The 19,375-nt window shown below is 45.0% G+C and overlaps 1 protein-coding gene across 7 annotated transcripts in view; it reads left to right on the top strand.

The window, feature by feature from the left end:
• GRIA3 (glutamate ionotropic receptor AMPA type subunit 3) overlaps nt 1-19,042 on the top strand; it is a 174,097-nt gene extending 155,055 nt beyond the window's left edge. For 3 of the 7 annotated variants that reach the window (XM_080553787.1, XM_080553788.1, XM_080553785.1), the window contains 3 exons: nt 12,973-13,087; nt 15,216-15,463; nt 16,338-19,042. In XM_080553787.1, coding sequence (XP_080409913.1) covers nt 12,973-13,087; nt 15,216-15,461 — 361 coding nt within the window. In that variant the 3' untranslated portion in view covers nt 15,462-15,463; nt 16,338-19,042. Of the gene's footprint in view, nt 1-82; nt 13,088-15,215; nt 15,464-16,337 lie in introns of those variants that run through there. The other 4 variants (XR_013938867.1, XM_080553786.1, XR_013938868.1 and 1 more) reach the window with 4 other exon arrangements.
• The last annotated feature ends 333 nt before the right edge of the window (nt 19,043-19,375 follow it).

Here is a 19,375-nt window from a genome sequence, read left to right as displayed (position 1 = left end):
CTCTTGTGCTCCTTTTTTTATACGTTACGATTTCCTAAGCATTTGTGCATTTTTCTTACAAGTTATGTTTTATCGTTTCAAGAAATGCTGTTAACCTGGCAGTATTAAAACTGAATGAGCAAGGCCTCTTGGACAAATTGAAAAACAAATGGTGGTACGACAAAGGAGAGTGCGGCAGCGGGGGAGGTGACTCCAAGGTCAGCCTCAATGTCACCACAATCGGGTACCTTAGTGGAGAGTAATCGGCAAGGCTGTTATTGTACTCACCAAGGAAAAAAAAACGCAGATCAAAACCATCAGAATAATTGTGGTGGGAAAAAAAAAAAAAAACATTTGCTTGCCCAGTGGCTCTTGCAAAGAAACAGTGTTGTTTAATGTCGGCAGCAGTTTTGGTCAAGCTTGGAAACCTCATTGAACTAACAGATAGAAGCCCTGTGTCGGTGGGACCTGCGCAGCCAGCACTTGTGGCTGCTCAAGGAGACGCGATCGCACCCGGCTGTTGTGTCAAACCCTGAGGATGAGGCTTTGGGGCCTCCTCTGTGACTTAGCTGTGGGTTAGAGGCATTGCTGAGAGGCTGTGTGTGTCAGGAAGGGCTCCCTTTCCCTGGACTCTTCTGGAGACAGGTCCCCAGCGAGCCCAGCCTGGGACTTTGGTGGACAGACTGGTGCCAGTGGGTTCTGTGGCTGAAGCCTGGTCTCCAGAGCTGGGCTGCTCCCATGTGCCATAGCTCAGGGAAGGACACGGCGGCTGCTAGATCATGTGCAGTCTGCGGTCACTCAGCACTGATCACAGCAGTGGCATTAGCTAGAGCAGGCTGGATATTATCAGTTGTCTTGGGTACAGGAATTACCAATGAATTTACTTTCAAATACTTTGGTATGCTAAAAGTTAAACGGTGATGGTGGTCGCCCATTAATGGTAAAATACTGACAATAACTGCAATGTGTAAGGAGTTAGCACTTGCAGTGGGTGAAGCTGAAACAAGAGATGTTGCTTGCAGCAATGAAGTGTATTAAAATGATGCAGTAAAGTGGAAATTCATCTTAAAGAAAGGTTTGGGTAGTTTTGCTTAGAGTTACCTTTTATATGACAACGACCACAGCACACAGGAGCACTGCACTTGTGTTTGCTATGCTTTTCAAGCATGGTTTAAAACCCCAGCTCTGGTGGCACCACTGGCAACACCTCCATTGCCTTCTGTGGCAGAGGGTCCCCTGCTGCACCCAGCAGCCATGCCAGAGCCACGCTCCTGAAATTGATTTAAGATCTCGCCTGTTGCAGAAGCTGTGTGCACTTTAGTACTGCCAGCCCTGCCTTGTAGAGCTAACAGGCAATTTCTGGTGAAGAGAAGCTGTAGCTAGAGCAGGTTGGACTTTGTTGCTCACCTTGGTACGGGAATTACTAAGGAATTTAGTTTCAAATACATTGTTATACTGAAAAGTACTGAGATTAGTTTTCACAGTGACACTCTCTTACAGCTAGTAAATCCAGTTCCTTAAGGAACAGTAGCTTCTGATCCCCCTTATAAAAATGTTTCATCTTTGGTCCAAGATCAATAAGAATAGTATTTTCAGGAAACCACAGTTTCAGACAATTACTGCAAATTACTGCTGTGTTCTATTAATAAGAGTTGCTTACAGTTGGCTACTTACGAAGTTATTCAGCTCCTCATCTCTGATATTAGCAAAAGGAAGGAGAAAATCTCCCATTCAGGCTCGTTCAGTGCCTGCATTTGCAGTGCTCAACAGCAGCCTGCAGATGAGTGCGAGCTTTTACATGCTTTTTAGCTCTGCAGCTCATCCTTCATGCAACGTTTTTATATAATGTTATACTTGCTGGTATATTAAATGTTTAATATTCTCCTGGGATCCAGCACTGCGTTGTCTAATACTACCTCCATGAAAGCAAACCCTTTGTACCAAGCAGCATCAATGAACTTCATTGCTGCAAGTTCCTTGCATTAAAAGCAGTCAACTAAAGCTTACAACCCTGAGGAAACTGAGAAGGATTTTGAAAATGGTCATAATTAGGGCAGGGTCATCCTTCTGCTTCTGCTTGTGCTGAAAGTCCTTTGAAAAAGAGTAATACCACCTATTAGCAAGCTCTCGCCGTGCTCGGTAGATGTTGGGAGAGGTACACCAGGACAGACTGTCCAGCAAGGACAGAAGAAGGGCGAACACGATGGGCAGGCAGGGAAGGGGTTAGTTGTTATTTCTAGCGATGGCGTAAATCAAAGGGCTCTTTTATGACAAAATGGCTTTTCCTTTGAGGCAGCGTTCTGCAGGCACTCAATCCTGCAGGCTCAGGCTGTGCAGCACTTGGATAGACAGGCAGACAGACATACAGATGCCTTCCCGGCAGAGCACGCTGACATCCTCTGCCATCACAGTGTCATGGCCGTGCCATCCTCGAGCCCTTCCACCCACGCTGCTCCTCTCCCCTCCATCCTCCTTCCAGGTCCTGCACTGATCTCATCCCATCCACACAGCTAATTGCTCATACCAGCATGGCTTTATGAGTAGAGAATTCCATGGGAATTGCTTCAGGGCTGTTCTTTTTTCCCTTTTCCCTGAGAGAAGGCGATACCTGAGGGGACTGAGTGAAGGAGGTGGCACCTGGGGGATCAAGTCGCTGCTCGGCGGGTGCACCCCATGGGGAGGTGATGCACAGGGTCCATTGCTCGCTCAGGGCAGCTCTCTCTACCGGCTGAGCTGACAGAGCCCCTCTCTCAGCTTAGCCAGTAGAGGCCCGGGCTTGGGGAATAGCTGCCCTGAACTGGCAGTCAGCCCTGCCTGCTTCCTGCAAACGAACTGCGTGCAGAAATGAATGGTGGTGCCAGTGTCTTAAGCAGAGCTGTGAAGCCAGAGGTAAGTATGCCACCCGTTGGCCCGTGCCAGTGCCCATCACCAAAGTGTGAAGGACCCTGGTCCCTCTGTGTGTCCTACCTGAGCTTTGTGTGCAGCTCACCTGTCAGGGCATCAGTAATGCCGAGCTGTATTTGTGAGTTCTCTTCTTGCTGCCACGTGATCATGGGCACTGGAAGATTGCCCAGTGACTCGAAATTTCAAAAGGATTTTGAGGCTTATGGTAGGAATCGGAGAAGGTATTGAATGGCCTTTCAGAAAGTTTCTAAACCTACTCCATGACAGGAACTGTGTAAGATTAGTCCTATGAGCACCCAAAACTCCTGCAGCCACTTGTAATTGAAGACTAAAGAGATTGAGCTAGTTCTCAGCTGACATTTCAGTGCCATCAGGATGTGCCAGCTCAGGCAGGCACAGCGGGCATGGGGCTGCCCCGCAGCATCCAGGCTTCCCTGGGTGCTGGGTCTTGCTTAAAACCAAAGGGAGCCGTGCTCCATCCATATGTGACGTTAATAAGTGTAGAGTGACTTAGCTGACACAGGCATACTGGTAGGTGCATCGAAATTTGCCCATTTTTCTCTCTTAAATGAGCATGAATTTAGTTATTTAGTTTCATCCATTGGCTTCATGGCACAATTATACTGTATTCACAACCTCTTATAGGTGTCGCCTGAGTTTGCTATTGTGAGAGAATGCAGAATAGCAGTTACTATTAAAAAAATATATATTATTCCAGGAAATATGTTATTACCAGCGTATTACCAGTTTGGAAACTAATTATTTTGTTTATTATACAATCCTATCATCCCAGAGCTGAGTGATGGCTGAATAGGAATTTAACAAGAAATAGAGAAAACGAGATGTAGACAGCAGGATGAGTGACTTAAGGGAAACTAATTATTCAGTTGCATAGGAACAATTTTCTGCTAAGATTAATTTCTATAGTTCTGCTGTTGATACATTTCTTGTATTCTCCTACCTTCACGGTAACACTGAATGACAGCCAGCACAGGAGGAAATTGTTGGAATGTAGCATTTCACCAACTTCACATGCCAGGAGCCCTTGCTAATTATTTGACTTAATTTCTCTAACGTATTCTTTTTTAGGCTGATATCTCTTTTGGAAGGCATCAGTGAAATGATACCTGATGCAATACTGCTTCATTTTTTGGCTGTTTCTTTTTAATCAGAGGATAACTTTTCCGGAGAGCTGTTTGAATTCTGCCCTCTGAGCCACACATCATAAAGCATGGCATTTCTGAGCCCTTCCGAGACAAGAGCAGGGCCATTAGCAGATGGGATTCATTTCCCCCATTTCTCAATGCTATTTTGCTTTGATACATCTGCAGCACAGCAGCTAGCATTTGCGGCATAATTTTTTAAGTGGCATATTTTTAGAAGAAATCTGTTAGCCATCAGTTTAGATGATACCTAACATCTAAAGAGCACCACCACCAAACGTGTGGTGCTTTATAGAGAACATTTGGGGAAATGGCGAGCTTAAAAAGGTGCAGCACAGTTTATTTGAGCAATTTGTTTGAAATTATGTTCATCGGCATGAATTTACTTGTTACCCATTCTATAGGCCTGGGTTATGATCTGGAAAAAATAAAATGGCCGGTCAGAGCCAGTGGTAGTAGCGCAGAGCTAATTCATGCTCAGACCTAGGAAAGTATTAGGAAATTATTGTATTGTGCAAATGAGTGACAAAGCAAAATAACAGTTTAAAAAGCAAAATAATGCTTTCAAAGGAAGACATCGAAATATGTGTTTAATTGACAGCTATTATTTCATAGCAAATTAACAAATAAAACTGTGTATGTTTTTTACCACTAATGAAGTCTTAACAATTTAAGAGTTCAGTGGAGCATCTCATTTAGAGCACTGCCAAGAAGGGCAGAGAGCCTGCATTGGTTTGCAGAAATGTCAGTGAAATGTCTGTCTTTGAGGATGGTTTAGGGAGGATGGAATTAGGAGACTCAGGACGAGGACTAAGGACGAGCAGGTTGCCCAGGCTAGGAAGGAGCTGGTGGAGTCAGGGCTGGCATCTAAGGATTAGGAACTGCTTCATTTTGCTTGTGTAACTTTGATGTAGCTGCCGTGGGGACTTGCTTTGCTCCCTTGACAGGGAAGCGTGCTTGTGCGGTGCTGACTGCGGCAGAGCGACCACACGTCCTGCCTTCACGGCCACAGGAAACCTTAGCGAAAGGCTTGTGACTCATGCCTTCATTTTGATAATATGTGTGGTGCTTAAGAGTAATTTTCCATAAATTGCTTGCATGAGTCATTTATCCTGCACTGTAAGCGTCAGGATTGGGGGAGCTGAGGCTTGGTTCCCTGGGACTGCAGAAAGGACAAGGGAAAACCAGCAGCTGCAGGTGGAGAGCAGGACCCCTGTCCTGAGCATCTGTATGGGGCTCCAGGCTCGGCTGTTTCCTCTCCATTGTTAATGACTGTCATATAAAATACAAAGGGAAAAATAAATGCCTTTCTTCTTCTTCTTCAAAGTAATTCTAACCTTGCAGCACTGAGCTCAGATGGACGCAGGCACTTGTGCGCTCGCCAGCGCTGTAATCGTGCTTGGGACACGTCTGGTTTGTACCAGCGACACAGCTGTTCGGTGAGGGCCTGGTGGGCTTCTGACTGTGCAGCACCTGCCCGCAGCTGCCTGAGGAGCCAGGAACAGGAGCCACAGAAGAGGCCATCCCAGGAGGAAAATAGATCATAGAAGACGGGGGGAAAAGTGGATATGTCTAGCAAGAGAAAGAGAAGGTGAGGGGATAGCCCACACGCAAGGTAAGTTGAGTCTCTTGCTCGTATCACCCAGGCTAGGAAGGATCCAGGTAAACCCAGGAAGGGCCCACACTGCTGTTGGAGGCACTGTGGGCTGGAGCGTGACGTTAAGCATCCGCCGTCCTGCTGCTGCCCCTCTCCTGGGCTGCTGCGCCACCCGCCCTCGCCGCAGCCCTACCTCGAGTCTCAGGCACTGCTACAAATGAACTACAATGACTTGTTACAGCTTGCGTTTCCTAATCCAATATGCATGTATTATTGCATTAGCACTTGGCACTTCTATTAAATTATGATCCTGTTAGTACAGACTTTAATTTGTTTGAGCTACATTTATGAAACATATAAATATACTTTCCTAGAGACTGTGGCTGCTGTACACAAACTGCAAACTATCCGCAAAGCGTGGAGGAACCTGCGGTCGCAGGCGGTGACACGTCTGGCTCTGCACAGGTCTGTTCAGCGTGCGTGTAGGTGGTGTGATGGCACCATGCATCTGTGCTCGTCTTCCACATTGCAGCAAATACAGCACCAGCTAAAACCTGGTTTTAAAATGCACACCTAGTTTCTGCAAGGAAATCCCTAGAGGATTTCACAAGGATGCAAAGGGTGCTCTGACCCTCTTCTAAAAAAAGTAAGCATAAAACAAACTGTCCCGGGCTCACAGGTGCCTGTTCAGTAGGAGCAGTCCTCGCAGGCTGCTGCACTGCGTAAATACGACAGAACATGGCACTGCCTGTGTTCACCTCCTGGCTCTGCTGCTGGCAGTAGGACAGCATAAAAAATGTTAAAAACTCCTTTACATCCTAATGCAAGAGTCTTGTCATCCCATGACACCATTCAATACACAAAACAAGCAAAACATGCGGCAATCTCCCTGAACCTCCCAAGTCAGCAACAGCCATGGCTGAGCCTGCAGCCAGCGCCTGCAGCAAGGGGAATGGCATCTGGTTGTGCCGTTGAGAGAAAAAGTGAGAAAAAACCCTTTTGTTGGAGGATTTAATGCTGTGACCGATGCCTCTGAGTGTGACACCAGCCATCAGCATGCAGTGTATTTCTTTAGTGGCTTGGGGATGTATGGGGCTCGAAGTGCCTAGTTTTAATCTCCTGATTTTGAAAGCTCTTCGTCTTTTCAAACGAGATGGCTTTCACTTCTACCCCTTCCTCTGCCCACCCATAAAGCATTCCAATCCCTAGGATGTTACATGTTTGTACGCCTGCAACTGCTGGTTAACGCAGGGCAGAAAGAAGTTACAAAGGTCGGAAATGGTGGCAGAGTGCAACCAAGTGTTCGTTTCTTAAAAAAAAAAAAAAAATGCCTGCTGCTGTTTCTGTGAATATGAAATGCTCAGTATGAAATACAGAAGATCACTCTTTGAGGCAAAAGTTAATAAAGAGGAATAGCGAGTGACTGTATTTCAGGGCTCTGTTCACGCCTGCTTCAAGTACCATGCAACTGTAGTCTTTAAACACACACAGTGAGTTTTAATGATGAGTCCGTTTCCGTCCTAAATCTTCCCCGTTTCTGACACACGTGTGCATAGCAAGACACAAAGCCGTGGCAAAGAGACATCACTAAATTGGTGAATTATGACAGGCCATATCTTGAGAGAGATCTGATCTAGGAAAGAGCAGAACTCTTGGGCAATACATTCACCCTCTGGCTTCCTATCTAGTCAGAAATTATTTCAGTAATAAGATCTGACAAAAAGTACATTCAGTAGTTACAGATCAGGTTGGGATTTATAGAGCTTGGGGGGATAAAGTGCTGTATTTGATTTAGACAGGTCTTTAACCTCAAGCAATGCCCTCTGGAGAATAGTGCTGGATTTGGTATCTCTTCCTGGATTGTTTCTATCTTTATATTTTAACGATGCCAAGGCGATTGTTAGTTAGATTGGTTTGGTGCCCTGTCAAGTCGAGCAGAGAGCTGGGGCTTGACGTCTGCTCTTGCCAGTGCCCTTCACTGTGATGTGCAGGAGCTGCCAGGCGTGGGGTATGGGGCAGGGGCACTGGCTGCTCCCCTTGGGACAGTCCTGGGTTCATCAGGTTCCTGAACGAGATCTCGGGGCAGCTGTCTGGGGCTTGCCCTGTCCCCGTCAGATATTTGTTGCTTGGCTCATGTGAGAGGCGGAACTTATCACATCTCTGCAACCAGCTTCACCCCCTGCGTCCCCCGATGTGAGTGAAGATTTGCCAGTGACACCAACAGGAACAATTAATTCAGTGTTTTCAGTGGTTCTGCCCCAAAGGATTTTAAGAAGCTTTCTGAGTTAAGCACTTTACTTGTTTGCTTGCACCTTATTCTGCTTCCCTTTCCTCTGTTGTTATGAGATGGATTTTAGAAACCCAAGCATTCAATGTCTAAACTCTTTGATGTTACAACTCGGTTGGCTGGGTTGTGTTGACATCAGCAACTCTGGTGATGCCTCAGCCAGCAAGGACAGCTGTGGTCATAAGAAACAAGAGAAAAAAAATCATGCTGCAGGAAGTAGTGCTCTAAATATGTCAAATTCCTAAATTAAAGAGATTAGGTAAGAATAACAGGGATTAAAAATAAAACCAGTGGGGGAAAAGAAAAAAAAAACACTTTATAATGTACTCATGGAGATCTGATGCAACATTGAGCTTTTGCCTGCTTTATGTCGCTGAGATTTGCACAGGAGGTGAAGGCCCTTTACAAGGCTGCGGCTCACGGTCTGCCTTCATGCTGCTCAGCAAGGCTTGCACATTAGTGCCAAGTGAGGACATCGTTCTTCGTTAATCTCTCAGTCTTCAGAGGGACATATTTGCCAGAAGCCTCCTGTGGCTTTTTGTTGCTCTGAGCCCACAGATCGGCCATAAACCTGGCCTAGCCAGATATTAAACTAGATTTACAGCCAGCGCGGTGTGACACAGCCGGAGCCCAGAGGTGCCCTTGGCTCTGTGATGTTGCCTACCCTAACGCACCCCAAATGGCCAGTGCCAGGGTACACAAACAGCTTTTCTACAAATGTCACATCCCTAATATGCGTGTGTGCTTCCACAGGACTTCACCCAGAGTTATTTGGCATCTAATATACTGCTGAAAATAAAAAATTAAAAATAAAAAGGCTTTCTATCGACTCTTCAGGACTTTACGTTGTAGGAGATGTGGTTCTGAGAACACTAGGAAGTTGTGTCTTCGGCCCTTCAGCCAGGGGACAGGCTCCTTCTGGTGGCCACATGTACCGTACATTTGGAGCCAGCGTCCATCTGCCTTGTGAGGAGGATCCCATCGCCACTGCTCCCAAATTTCTCATCCTCAGCACTGAGCTAACGCTCTGGCCTCATGTCAGACAGCAGACGTCCTGCCCAGGTGGGCACGGGGGATGCAGCCCTGAACACAAATAATCTGAGAAACATCAGAAACTGGCTGCTGATGGGACCGAGGAAGCCCTTATCGAGTGCCGTCATGAGCCTTTAGTTGTTGTGCCTTTTCTTTCCAGCTTCCTTTTTCTGAATGATTGGGTCTGAAAATCCTAAATTAATTCTGAGCAACATTTTATCAGGTTTGAGGGGAGAAGAGTGGTGTCTGCAGCGTTCATTTGCTGTCCTTGGCAATGATCATTTTTGGGTATAACATTTATATTACATCCATTAGAGCACAGAATGGGATATTAATTATCCAAAGCTGTTCCAATCACCACTTAAATCTTTATTGATTGCAAGTAATAAACATAACTATGGTTTTACAGAGAGTTTATGCTACTTAGACACCGGTTATATGCAGCTGACAAAAGCCTAGGTGTTAGTGGGTGAGATTTTCCTGTCCCAAAGTGACTTTTGCTCCTGAAGTTGCTGAATGCTCAGCAGCTCTTCCCTCACGCTTTGGCATGTGAGGGCCAAGCCAAGAACAAGGGCACAGTGCCGCAGCCATCAGTATGTCCCAGTTTCTTCCCGGAAAATGCACTTTCCTAGCAAGGCTGACACTGGAGATGCTCTTCTCATCAATTAACAGCACTTCTGCCAAGAACCTGCTTGGCCGCTCCTGCACAGGTTATTCAGTGACACGGGCTGCTCGCAGCACTGGCACATCAAAATATTGGTAGGTAGTGGGAATTGGTCACCAACAGCCCAAACATGACGGCTTTTGCAGGTGTACGAGGGCCTTCGGCCTGCTGCGGCCTCCTGAAGCCTGTAGAAGCTGGAGCAACGGTTTTGTGTATGAACTCTGGTTTTGTGTATCTGCTTTATAGAGGTGCAAGTAGAATCATGAAAATGAGCCCAAAAGGTCATTAATCAGATTTAAAACCTGTTATGATTTATAATTCGTAAGGCACATGAGTTATACCTGCTAACATCTGGGACTGATAAAGAATTGTTTCTTTGATGATTAATTTACTCTTCTTCTACTTCAAACTCATTCAGGCCAGAAAGAAAAATCATCATGCCACAGCGTTTCTTAACAGAATAAAAATTACAGCAACTAATGTGAAATGTTGTTGAGCTGCTGCAGCAAGAGGAGGCCAGGCGAGAAATCCCTCAGACAGAGTGACAGTGTCATGAAGAGAAGGAATGAGAGAGCCAGATGGGTTCTGTGTTGAAGTGTTCCCTCTTTTCTGTATTGATGGCAAGGATGGAAAATAATCAGAGAATGAAAGAGAAAAGCAATAGAAGCTCTGCACATTGCACATTGCCTTTCTTCTGAGGGATTATCTCACATGTAAGCAGGGGGAACATCCTCAGCCTGGAAGCAGTGCTGTGTCTTGTGGAAGATCACCTTCGTGACAAGGAAGTGCCATAGCAATTCCTACATTGAGAGGAAGAAGAGTTCAGGATTTTTAAACTGAACCAGAAGCCTGGGGGACCCGGTTCAGATGTGGGATTTTAATGAATGAAAGCACAGTGCCTCTCAAAAATCACACCATCAGCATCGTCCCATCCACTGAGCCAGCAGCAGCAACTGGCACCTCTTGTTCGCTGGCCGTAAGGGATGGGTGCCCACTCTGCCAGCACCCAAGTGGGGTCTTCTAACCAGGAACAGAGAAACCGAGCTGCTGAAACACCAGTGAACAACCTCTCTGTCCCAGGTGTCAAACAACGTTTGCAGCACACTAATAAAGTGAAGGCTGTTAGAATGGCTGGGCACCAGTCTTCTCAATGGCATGCCTCCCTTAAATAAATCGGCCATAGCAAATGGCTTGATTTGCCATTGGGGGCAATATTACTCAGTGTTAGGGTATTGGTACCATTTCCCTCAACTCAAGTCTTCCAGTCCTATATAAACATCAGCCACCAAAATCTCAGCGGCGTTTTGTAAAGATGCCCAACACACCCAACCTCACGTGGTTACACTGGGATCAGGTGAATCTGGATTAAAATAACAAACAACAGAACAAAAAGTCATTCAGTTATGGTGAGGAGGAAAACCACGGCAAGTCTGTACCCCAGGGCCCTGTGCTGTACCACAGGACTGCCGCTGGCCTTATCCCATTCACCACACCTCGCCTTGCTGGGAGTATGGAGCACAGCAAGAGCACAAGCTCTCAACACCTTAACATTTCACTGTGATAAAAGCAATCAAACTAATCAGGAGCTGGTCTAGAAATCACGCAGGGGAAGATGAAAAAGAATCCCATCATAAATTAAAGGCAGAGGAAAAGCAGCTGAAGCCACCAGGGAAAGGGCTAAGGACCTCACTGAGCAACCCATACAGTCTCTGATCAGTAATCTAATTTAAAAAAGCAGCTGGAAAGTGCAAAATTATCCCAGGAAAAAGATGAAGAAATGCAAGTCTTTTGAGAGAGAGACCCAGGAACAGAACAAACAATCCCCTGAGCTGCTGGTGGGGTGACCAGGGGGTCAGCAACTGGGACGAAGCCATCCCACAGGTCACAGGCAACTCGCTGGTCCATAAAAAAGCCCTCAAGCAAACAGTGCCAGGGCAAGCTCTGAAAAGTCACCTTCCTGCAGCAAGCACAGAAAAAAACCTCCCTTGCCTTCAGTACCAGGACATTGGTCCAACAAGAAGCACCTCATGCTCTGTGACACCAAAATTCGCTCCTTGTCCAGCACCCAGGGATGGGCTCTTGGCTCAGGGGGGTGCCTGGTGTCCCCGTCCCCAGGGTGCTGGAGTCCAGGTCGCCTGCCCACCTGCTATACCATAGTCAAATTCCCCTGTCCCCTCTCTTTAGTTAAGATAATTTTAGTTTACCTTTTTTTTTTTTTTTTTTGGCAGTTACATGTGCACAATTAACTGCAATCTTGGCTTTAAAAAAAATAATAAAGCGCCCTAATTAGCATGTTAAGCCTCCTCATTTCCCAATACTGTATAATATTGTGAAAGCTAATCTATAATGTATTGGATGTTATGCAAATTCTCCGTGCTCAGTAAGGTGTTTATAAAGGCATGCAAATTAAAAATAGTGTTTGGAATAGGACTGGGGGGAAGGGAGCATTTGCACGATAAAATATGCAGAGAGCAGGAAAGGTGTTTATAACCTTCTCCCTGTTGTTTCTGTATTCTCAGCAGCACAATGCTTTTTCAAAGCGGAGAGATGTATTGCATAAAATCTCTCCAAATTGGATAGTTTTTAAATGAAATTTAAAATTAGAGAGCCGTTCTCTCAACAATCATCCACGCCGCTCTTTCTGCTGGGGCTCGTAGCAGATGCCTAAAGGCGCTCGGCTCTCTCTGGCTGCACGTGATGCCTGGACCTTGTGCTCACCCCAGCCAGGTCAGGGGGCTCCTGGGGGGCTTGGCTGGGACCCAGCCGGTCCCCATCAGCACAAAGCCGGTGCCAATCCCAAAAGGTGGCAAAGCATCGGCAAGGCTACGGATCAATGGCCCACTCTGGGCACGCGAACCCGGCATTTTGACATTCACAGAGGTGTTTCATACAGGTCTGCACATCCTGATTTTCTGCTGCAGCTCCCCGGGGTGCCGGCTGCGTTTGGGATGCTCGGGGCCTGGTGGCTCGAGCCCACATGCTACTGTCTGCTGGGGCTTCGCTCTCTGTTAGTGCCATGGGGGTGTCCTGCTGGACCAGAGCCACCACCGGCCACAAAGCTACTCCCAATGCCTGGGGCTGTGCAAAAGTGGGAAATTGGCCTTGCTTTGTTTCTCCTACCTTCATTTAACAGTGAGTGCCGATTACTCAAAGCGATATGGGCAGGACCTGGTAATATAGTGTTGCTCTAGCATTAACTTAAGGGGATGATCCAGTTGCCTGCAGTGTAAATACTTTGTGGCCAGGAACCCTGCTTTATCGCTTTGTATAGTTTTAAAGTAGTTTAAAGCTTGAATAACATAAAATAACATAATATAATGTTATTTATGTTATTTCCCACGTGAAGAACTCCTGTAAACCTTGCAGTATTGAAACTCAGTGAACAAGGCATCTTAGACAAGCTGAAAAACAAATGGTGGTACGATAAGGGTGAATGTGGAGCCAAGGACTCCGGAAGTAAGGTCAGTCGCTGAAGGTCTTTTCGTACTGATTAGAAATCACATTTTGACCCACTGTTTGTGTATACAAAGAATGACTTTCAAAAGTTGCAATTTACATTTTGAAGGTTGAAAGAAAAGAATAGAAAAAATATATATCTATTGTTTCCGAACATGACAGCATTTTTCTTTCATACTTAAGTTGTAAGTATGTTTTGCTGTTTAGTATTTTGCTGGACACACGTGGAAGGAGAATTCCCCAAAGCCCTCAAAGCTGCTATCTTCATTTGAATTTCCAAGTTCCACCACAGCCAGTGTATATTATTCAGACCAGCATCTTTTTTTTTTTTAATTATTATTTTTTGTTTGATTGAATGCCCCCACATTTTGTTGCAAAATTGTAAATTAGATCCTATACAAGCCAGTTAGAAAAACAGTCACATGCTTGTTAGGGGTAGAAAATAGCAGGGCAGACCTGGGATAAGGAAGAAACATCCTTCCTGCCCAATTTTCCAAGTCACTTTGAAACTTGTTTGATTGAATTTTGGAACTATTATTGGTGATACATTACACAGACGTTGTCTGCTGTTCTCCTTATGCCTGGGACCATTTTGCTGCAACACCTCTGTGCCCTGGGACATCCAGCATGGGCAGCAGTGGCTGCATCAGCCACGCTGGATTTGCAGCAAACATTCATTTATGCTGCTAAGTTAAAAGAAAACAGAGTTTCGTTTTGTTTTGTTTTGTTTTTCTATACTGAAAGAGGCATTGAGGATGAAAACACTGATGTGCTGTGCTTATTGTTGGAGTAAAGAATATTTTCAAAGGCACCTATAGGATTTCTCCCGCTGAAATCAGTCGCAACCGAGTGCCTAGCTCCCTGGTGCCTTTGAAAGCACTCGCTGTAACAATTCCCACAGAAAATGCTTCTGATTTGGAGGCTCCTTCATGAGTCAGGCACCATTTTGAGTTCCAGCCCAGCCAGCAATGAAACACACTGCTGTCAGCTGGGCTGGAAACTGCCTGGGGCACAGCCTCGGACCTGTTGCTTGAGATAAAGCCGGGATCCCAGGAAATCTGAGCATAGCCGCTGCAGCAGCAAACCAGATAATTGTAAAGGGGTGCACATGAGCAGTATTTTCAGAGCTCATAGCAGGCTGCTTGCTAAAACTGCATCCATCTAAACTGCCTGTGAAATGCACAGACACTTAACAAGGTAGACCCTCTTTTATTCCGAGTGCATGAAGTTTGGATGCTCCTGGAGATAGTCATACACTCAGATCATCTGTAGGCGTCTCATCTGTAGGCGTCTGCAGTAAGCCCAGGCAGAGTGGGGCTGGCAGCAGCCAGGAGGCTCACCTTGCCTCACAGCTCAGACAAGAACCACCAACACCCTTTTTTGCAGCAGCAAAAGGATTGCACTTCTATTTAAGCTCATTACAAAATCCCATTTTTAAAACCAAAAGCCTGCTCCCCCGTCTGTCACATCCTTAAAGGATGCAAACCCCAGGCAGCACATTTTGTTCAGCTGGTCGCTGCAGGTGCTGGATTAGCTTAGGGCTCTCCTGCTGGACCTTAACCTAGCTGACCATCTTCCTAGGGCTGATTTTTATTTTTTTAAACCTGTTGAAAAAAAGGTAGAAAAGTATAGCAGCATCTCATTAATTTTATCTACATTCACTAAAGCCAGGTGTCCAGTGGCTTGTTTTTTTCTGGTTTTAATTTTATAATGTAAGAGCCTGCTACTTTATGTAGCCCAGTCTGCCTGTTAGAGTATCCCGAAGGTGGCCTGGCCACCAGCGGTGCCCAGACCTAGGCAGCTTTGCTGTGGGGCAGCGAAGGCCTGGGGAAGCCAATGGCAAAAATCTTACCGCCTTCCACATGGCCAAGGTTTCACACAGCAAACGGTGCGGGACAGAGCAGCCTCTGCTGCCGGCCCTGCTCCGCAGGGCCAGTGGCACCAATGAGCGGGTCACGCAGTGTGACCGCCGTGGGTAAGGTTGTCGGGTCATGCGGGGGTTTGGGGAATCTGAACTCTGGATCAGAAAGTGTGTATGTGTGGTCATTGCGGCTAGGACTGAGTGAAAAATAACCTGTCTTCTGTCTGCCTTTTTCTCACAGCAAAACTAATGCCATGGTTCGTTTCTCTTAGGACAAGACCAGTGCTCTGAGCCTGAGCAATGTGGCCGGGGTTTTCTATATTCTTGTTGGAGGCCTTGGGCTCGCCATGATGGTGGCTTTAATCGAGTTTTGTTACAAGTCTCGGGCAGAGTCCAAGCGAATGAAACTCACCAAGAACACCCAAAACTTTAAACCTGCTCCCGCCACCAATACCCAGAATTACGCTACGTACAGAGAAGGCTACAACGTGTATGGCACAGAAAGCGTGAAAATCTAGGGGTACGAGTACGGTTCAGTCAACTAAAAAAAAACTTTTTTTTCTTTATGCTTTAACTTCCGTGTGTTCTTTTGTTGTATGCACTAGAGGACTGCTGTAAATGGTCTTTAAAAATGCAGAGCGTTGGCAGTCTCTTTTCCATGGTGTGGGCTATTGGGGATTTAAAGTTCTCCCCTGCACAGAAGCAGGCTCGTCACCAGCCTGCATTACCAATGGTGATGGTGGGGTCATGCTGCAGTGAGGACTCCTCTCCCCAGTGGTCTGCTATTCCAGTGGCTCACTGAATCCAAATATTTTGTTAATTAAAAAAAATAAATCTCAACTTTATTAATTTAAAAACAATCCAGAATTCACACCTCTTTTGCTTGAGAGCTCTTCCCTGTTATTTTTAATAGCCATACTCAGATCAGGTAAGTGCTTTTAGAAATCATGATATGTAAAGCATGCAAAGCAGAACTGAATTGTTAGAGGTGGCTGTGACACCCTCACTAGCTCCACAATGCACACAGGCTGCATCCTTTTCCTGCCTGGCTACCGGGGAGCTGCCCCAGGCAAGGGGGGGGAAGGTTTGGAAGCTCATTTTCAATACATATTATATATACCAGCTGCCTACAGGCTGCATGGGGCTTGGAGACTGCTGCCGAGCAGGCCGTGGGCACCCAGGGAAGAAGGGTCCCTGGGAACACCCCAGCAGCACAACATCTCATCCCGGCCACAAGTGAAGGAGCGGGGCAAGTTGTTCCCAGCCTCACTGGACATTATTAAAGCTCAGTGCTGCTCGTGCTGCCTCCTTTCCCGTGCAGGTTGGTTCGTTACCTTCTAATGAAAGGCTCCCTTTCAGAGGAGAAAAATGAAATCTCGTTGTTTTTATTACAGATCCTCGCTCTGACAGCACGCAGGAGGAGAAGCAGCAGAGAATGTGGCTACTTCACAGATTCGGACCACCTGAGCCAGTCAGTCGTACTCTAGCCGAGGTGTCGGCATGACATGCATTGATGATGGTGCAATGAACTTTTAACAGGAAAAACTGATTTTTTTTCCTTCAGTGCCTTATGGAAGACTCTGAGACTCACAACAATGCAAACCATCACCGAAATATTCTTGCTTTGCTTGAAAGAAAAAAACAGGAAAAAAAAGGAGAAGCAAAGAAAAAAGGAGAAAAGGAAGAGAAGAGAAGAGAAGAGAAGAGAAGAGAAGAGAAGAGAAGAGAAGAGAAGAGAAGAGAAGAGAAGAGAAGAGAAGAGAAGAGAAGAGAAGAGAAGAGAAGAGAAGAGAAGAGAAGAGAAGAGAAGAGAAGAGAAGAGAAGAGAAGAGAAGAGAAGAGAAGAGAAGAAGAAAGAAAAGAGAAAAGAAAAGGAAAGGAAAGGACTGGTAATAAGACATTACTATGTGGAAAAAAAATCTTGTAAAAAAAATCAGTGCAACAAAAGCCATTCTTTGATACCACTGCACAGTAACTGAACTCATGTCCTGAAAGCAAACCACAGCCGGTGCCATCAGCCACCCGACCACATCCAATTCTGAAACTCTTCCTGACGCCCAGCCTCAGATCCTGCTGTGCATGCACGGCCTGGCCTGGCACTGCTTTCCGGGCTGATGGCAATGTGGTTGAAGTATTTACTTACAGGTGGTGTGATTGATAGTTTATTTTTTCGAGCCACTTTAAACTCTCCAGCTAATTTGAGCAATTCTGTATATCAGTGAATAATACCTGAAGAAAAGAATATGTGCATTAAAAAAAATTAAGGTCACTGACTGTGAATCTGTAAATCCAAAAGAAAGTAATCTGTGGAACTGCATGTCTTGCTTCCAGATCATTAAATTAATTTTCTTGACAAGGTAGCTAAGTGCAGGCAGAAAATACTGTATGCCTTTTTTTTTTTTTTCCTATCATCAGGCATACCTACAGGTGCTTTATTAAAATGACATTGGGTGGCTTTAAAAAAAAAAAAAAAAGCTACTTGCTGTTTAGTTTCAGATCATATATCTCTTTCCTTGCTGTGCATTTGCATTTTAATTCAATGTTTAATATCAAGCAATGAAGCAAGAGAAGCGCAGGTTAGTTTTTCCCAGGCCTGCTTCTGCTTCACACCAATTTTCTCAAAACTAGCACTGTGCTCAGTTAATGCTTCTCAACAGTTGTCGTTTTAAAACCGAAGTATGGGAAGAGGGTAGTAACTCCAATTAGAGCCGCAGTTCCCGAGTATTACTTAGCGACCTAACATGACTACAGCTAGCACTGGTAGATTATAGCAGCTCCTGCCAGCTTTGGCTCCATGGCTGCTGGCGGGAGGATGCTCCCGTCCCCTCCTGCAGCCCAGCGCACGCTGTGGGGATGGCTGGCACCCACCTCCTCCTCACAGGCAGCAGCAGCAGCCTTTCAGCCTCGACCCTCTGCCTGGAAACTGCGTAACGTCATCTTTAAAAACAAAAAAAAAGGACAAAAAAAACCACAACACTTTAAACATATTGTCAGTCACATGGGAAACGTTCAATGAAATGTCTGCATACTAATTACCTCTAATACGACAATATGTACTTTCTGTAGTTTACTGTAGGGTTTTGTTTCATCAGTAACATACAGTGAAAAAGAAGTTCATTTAAACCAGTCTGACCCTTAGGCATTTAGTTTGCTGATGATAGAGTTGAACTTTTAATAGGATTTAAAAGAAAAAAAAAATATTATATGGGCAAAGTCTTGTTAAAAATAAGTATTTCCAACAAAATGTAATATAAAATCATTTTAAAAGCTCATCAGAGAATAATTTATTGTTCAAGTTTTTAACAAGCTATTGAACAAAAAAGGTGTTTGGTTTTGGTTTTGTTTTGTTTCATGAAACTGTGATTTTTTTTTCAACTTCTGAATGCAATCGCGTTCCCAGCAAGGGCAAACTAAAGCTGTGCAGTTATAAGTTGTATTTAAAACAAACATTTTTCTTAAAAGCTGTATAAAAATGTGTGTTTATCAAATAAATTTTTAAAGAGTGGAGGCTTCAGACCAGTAAAAGGAGTTTGGTAAATGGTTCGATATTTTTTAAACTTGCATGTAAATCTAAAACAAAACGTGTCAATTGCTTACAAATCCCAGCTACCAACTTCAAGCTATCGGAAGTTCAGCAGTAGTCTCATGGTGACCTGGTTCAATATATTCTTTTCCTTTGTTTCCTTTGTTTTGCTTTGGGGTCTCTTGTGTTCTTTCTTCTTTTCTTTTCTTTTCTTTTCTTTTCTTTTCTTTTCTTTTCTTTTCTTTTCTTTTCTTTTCTTTTCTTTTCTTTTCTTTTCTTTTCTTTTCTTTTCTTTTCTTTTCTTTTCTTCTTTTCTCTTTTCCTTTCTCCTCTTTTTTTTTTTCTTTCTTTTTTTTTTTTTTTGTGTGTGTGTGTGTGTGTAATTTAAGTTCCTATTTTTGGTTGTTGAAACTGCACTTCAGTGAGCAGAAAAATTGCCAAGCAAACTAATGGCTGTAAAAGCATAAACTGCATGTGTGGGCATCAATTACTGAGCCTCATTTTAATGAGGTGTTGTACAAAGAGTTTTAATACATTTTGTAAATAAAACTGTAAAGAAAAAGAAAAAAAAAAAAAGAGCTGGCTGATGTTTTCCCCCAAGGAGAGGTGCTGCCTGCCTATGGGCACCACTGTGGCCAGGCAAGTCTGTCTCTTTTTTTGTTTAGGACCAACAATTATTTTGTTTGGGGAAAGGCTTTGGGGCACAATGCTTCCGGGAAATAAGACTGTGGGGATTGGCGCCCTAAAAACGAACTGTTTTTTCTTGGTGTGATTCTGGCAGGGTGCAACAGGCAGCAGGCAGGGAGGGTGGGAGCATGGGAAGGGGCAGAACCAGGCCAGCAGTGATGAACCACACCAAGGGTGGCACCAACCATCCCATGTTCCCTGCAGCAGCCCCAGGGTGATGCC

This window comes from Anser brachyrhynchus (genome assembly GCF_964034855.1).
Source record: "Anser brachyrhynchus genome assembly, chromosome: 13".
NCBI lineage: Eukaryota > Metazoa > Chordata > Aves > Anseriformes > Anatidae > Anser > Anser brachyrhynchus.
The sequence above is the reverse complement of the archived record's forward strand: the minus strand, read 5'-3'. Positions and strand labels throughout refer to the sequence as shown.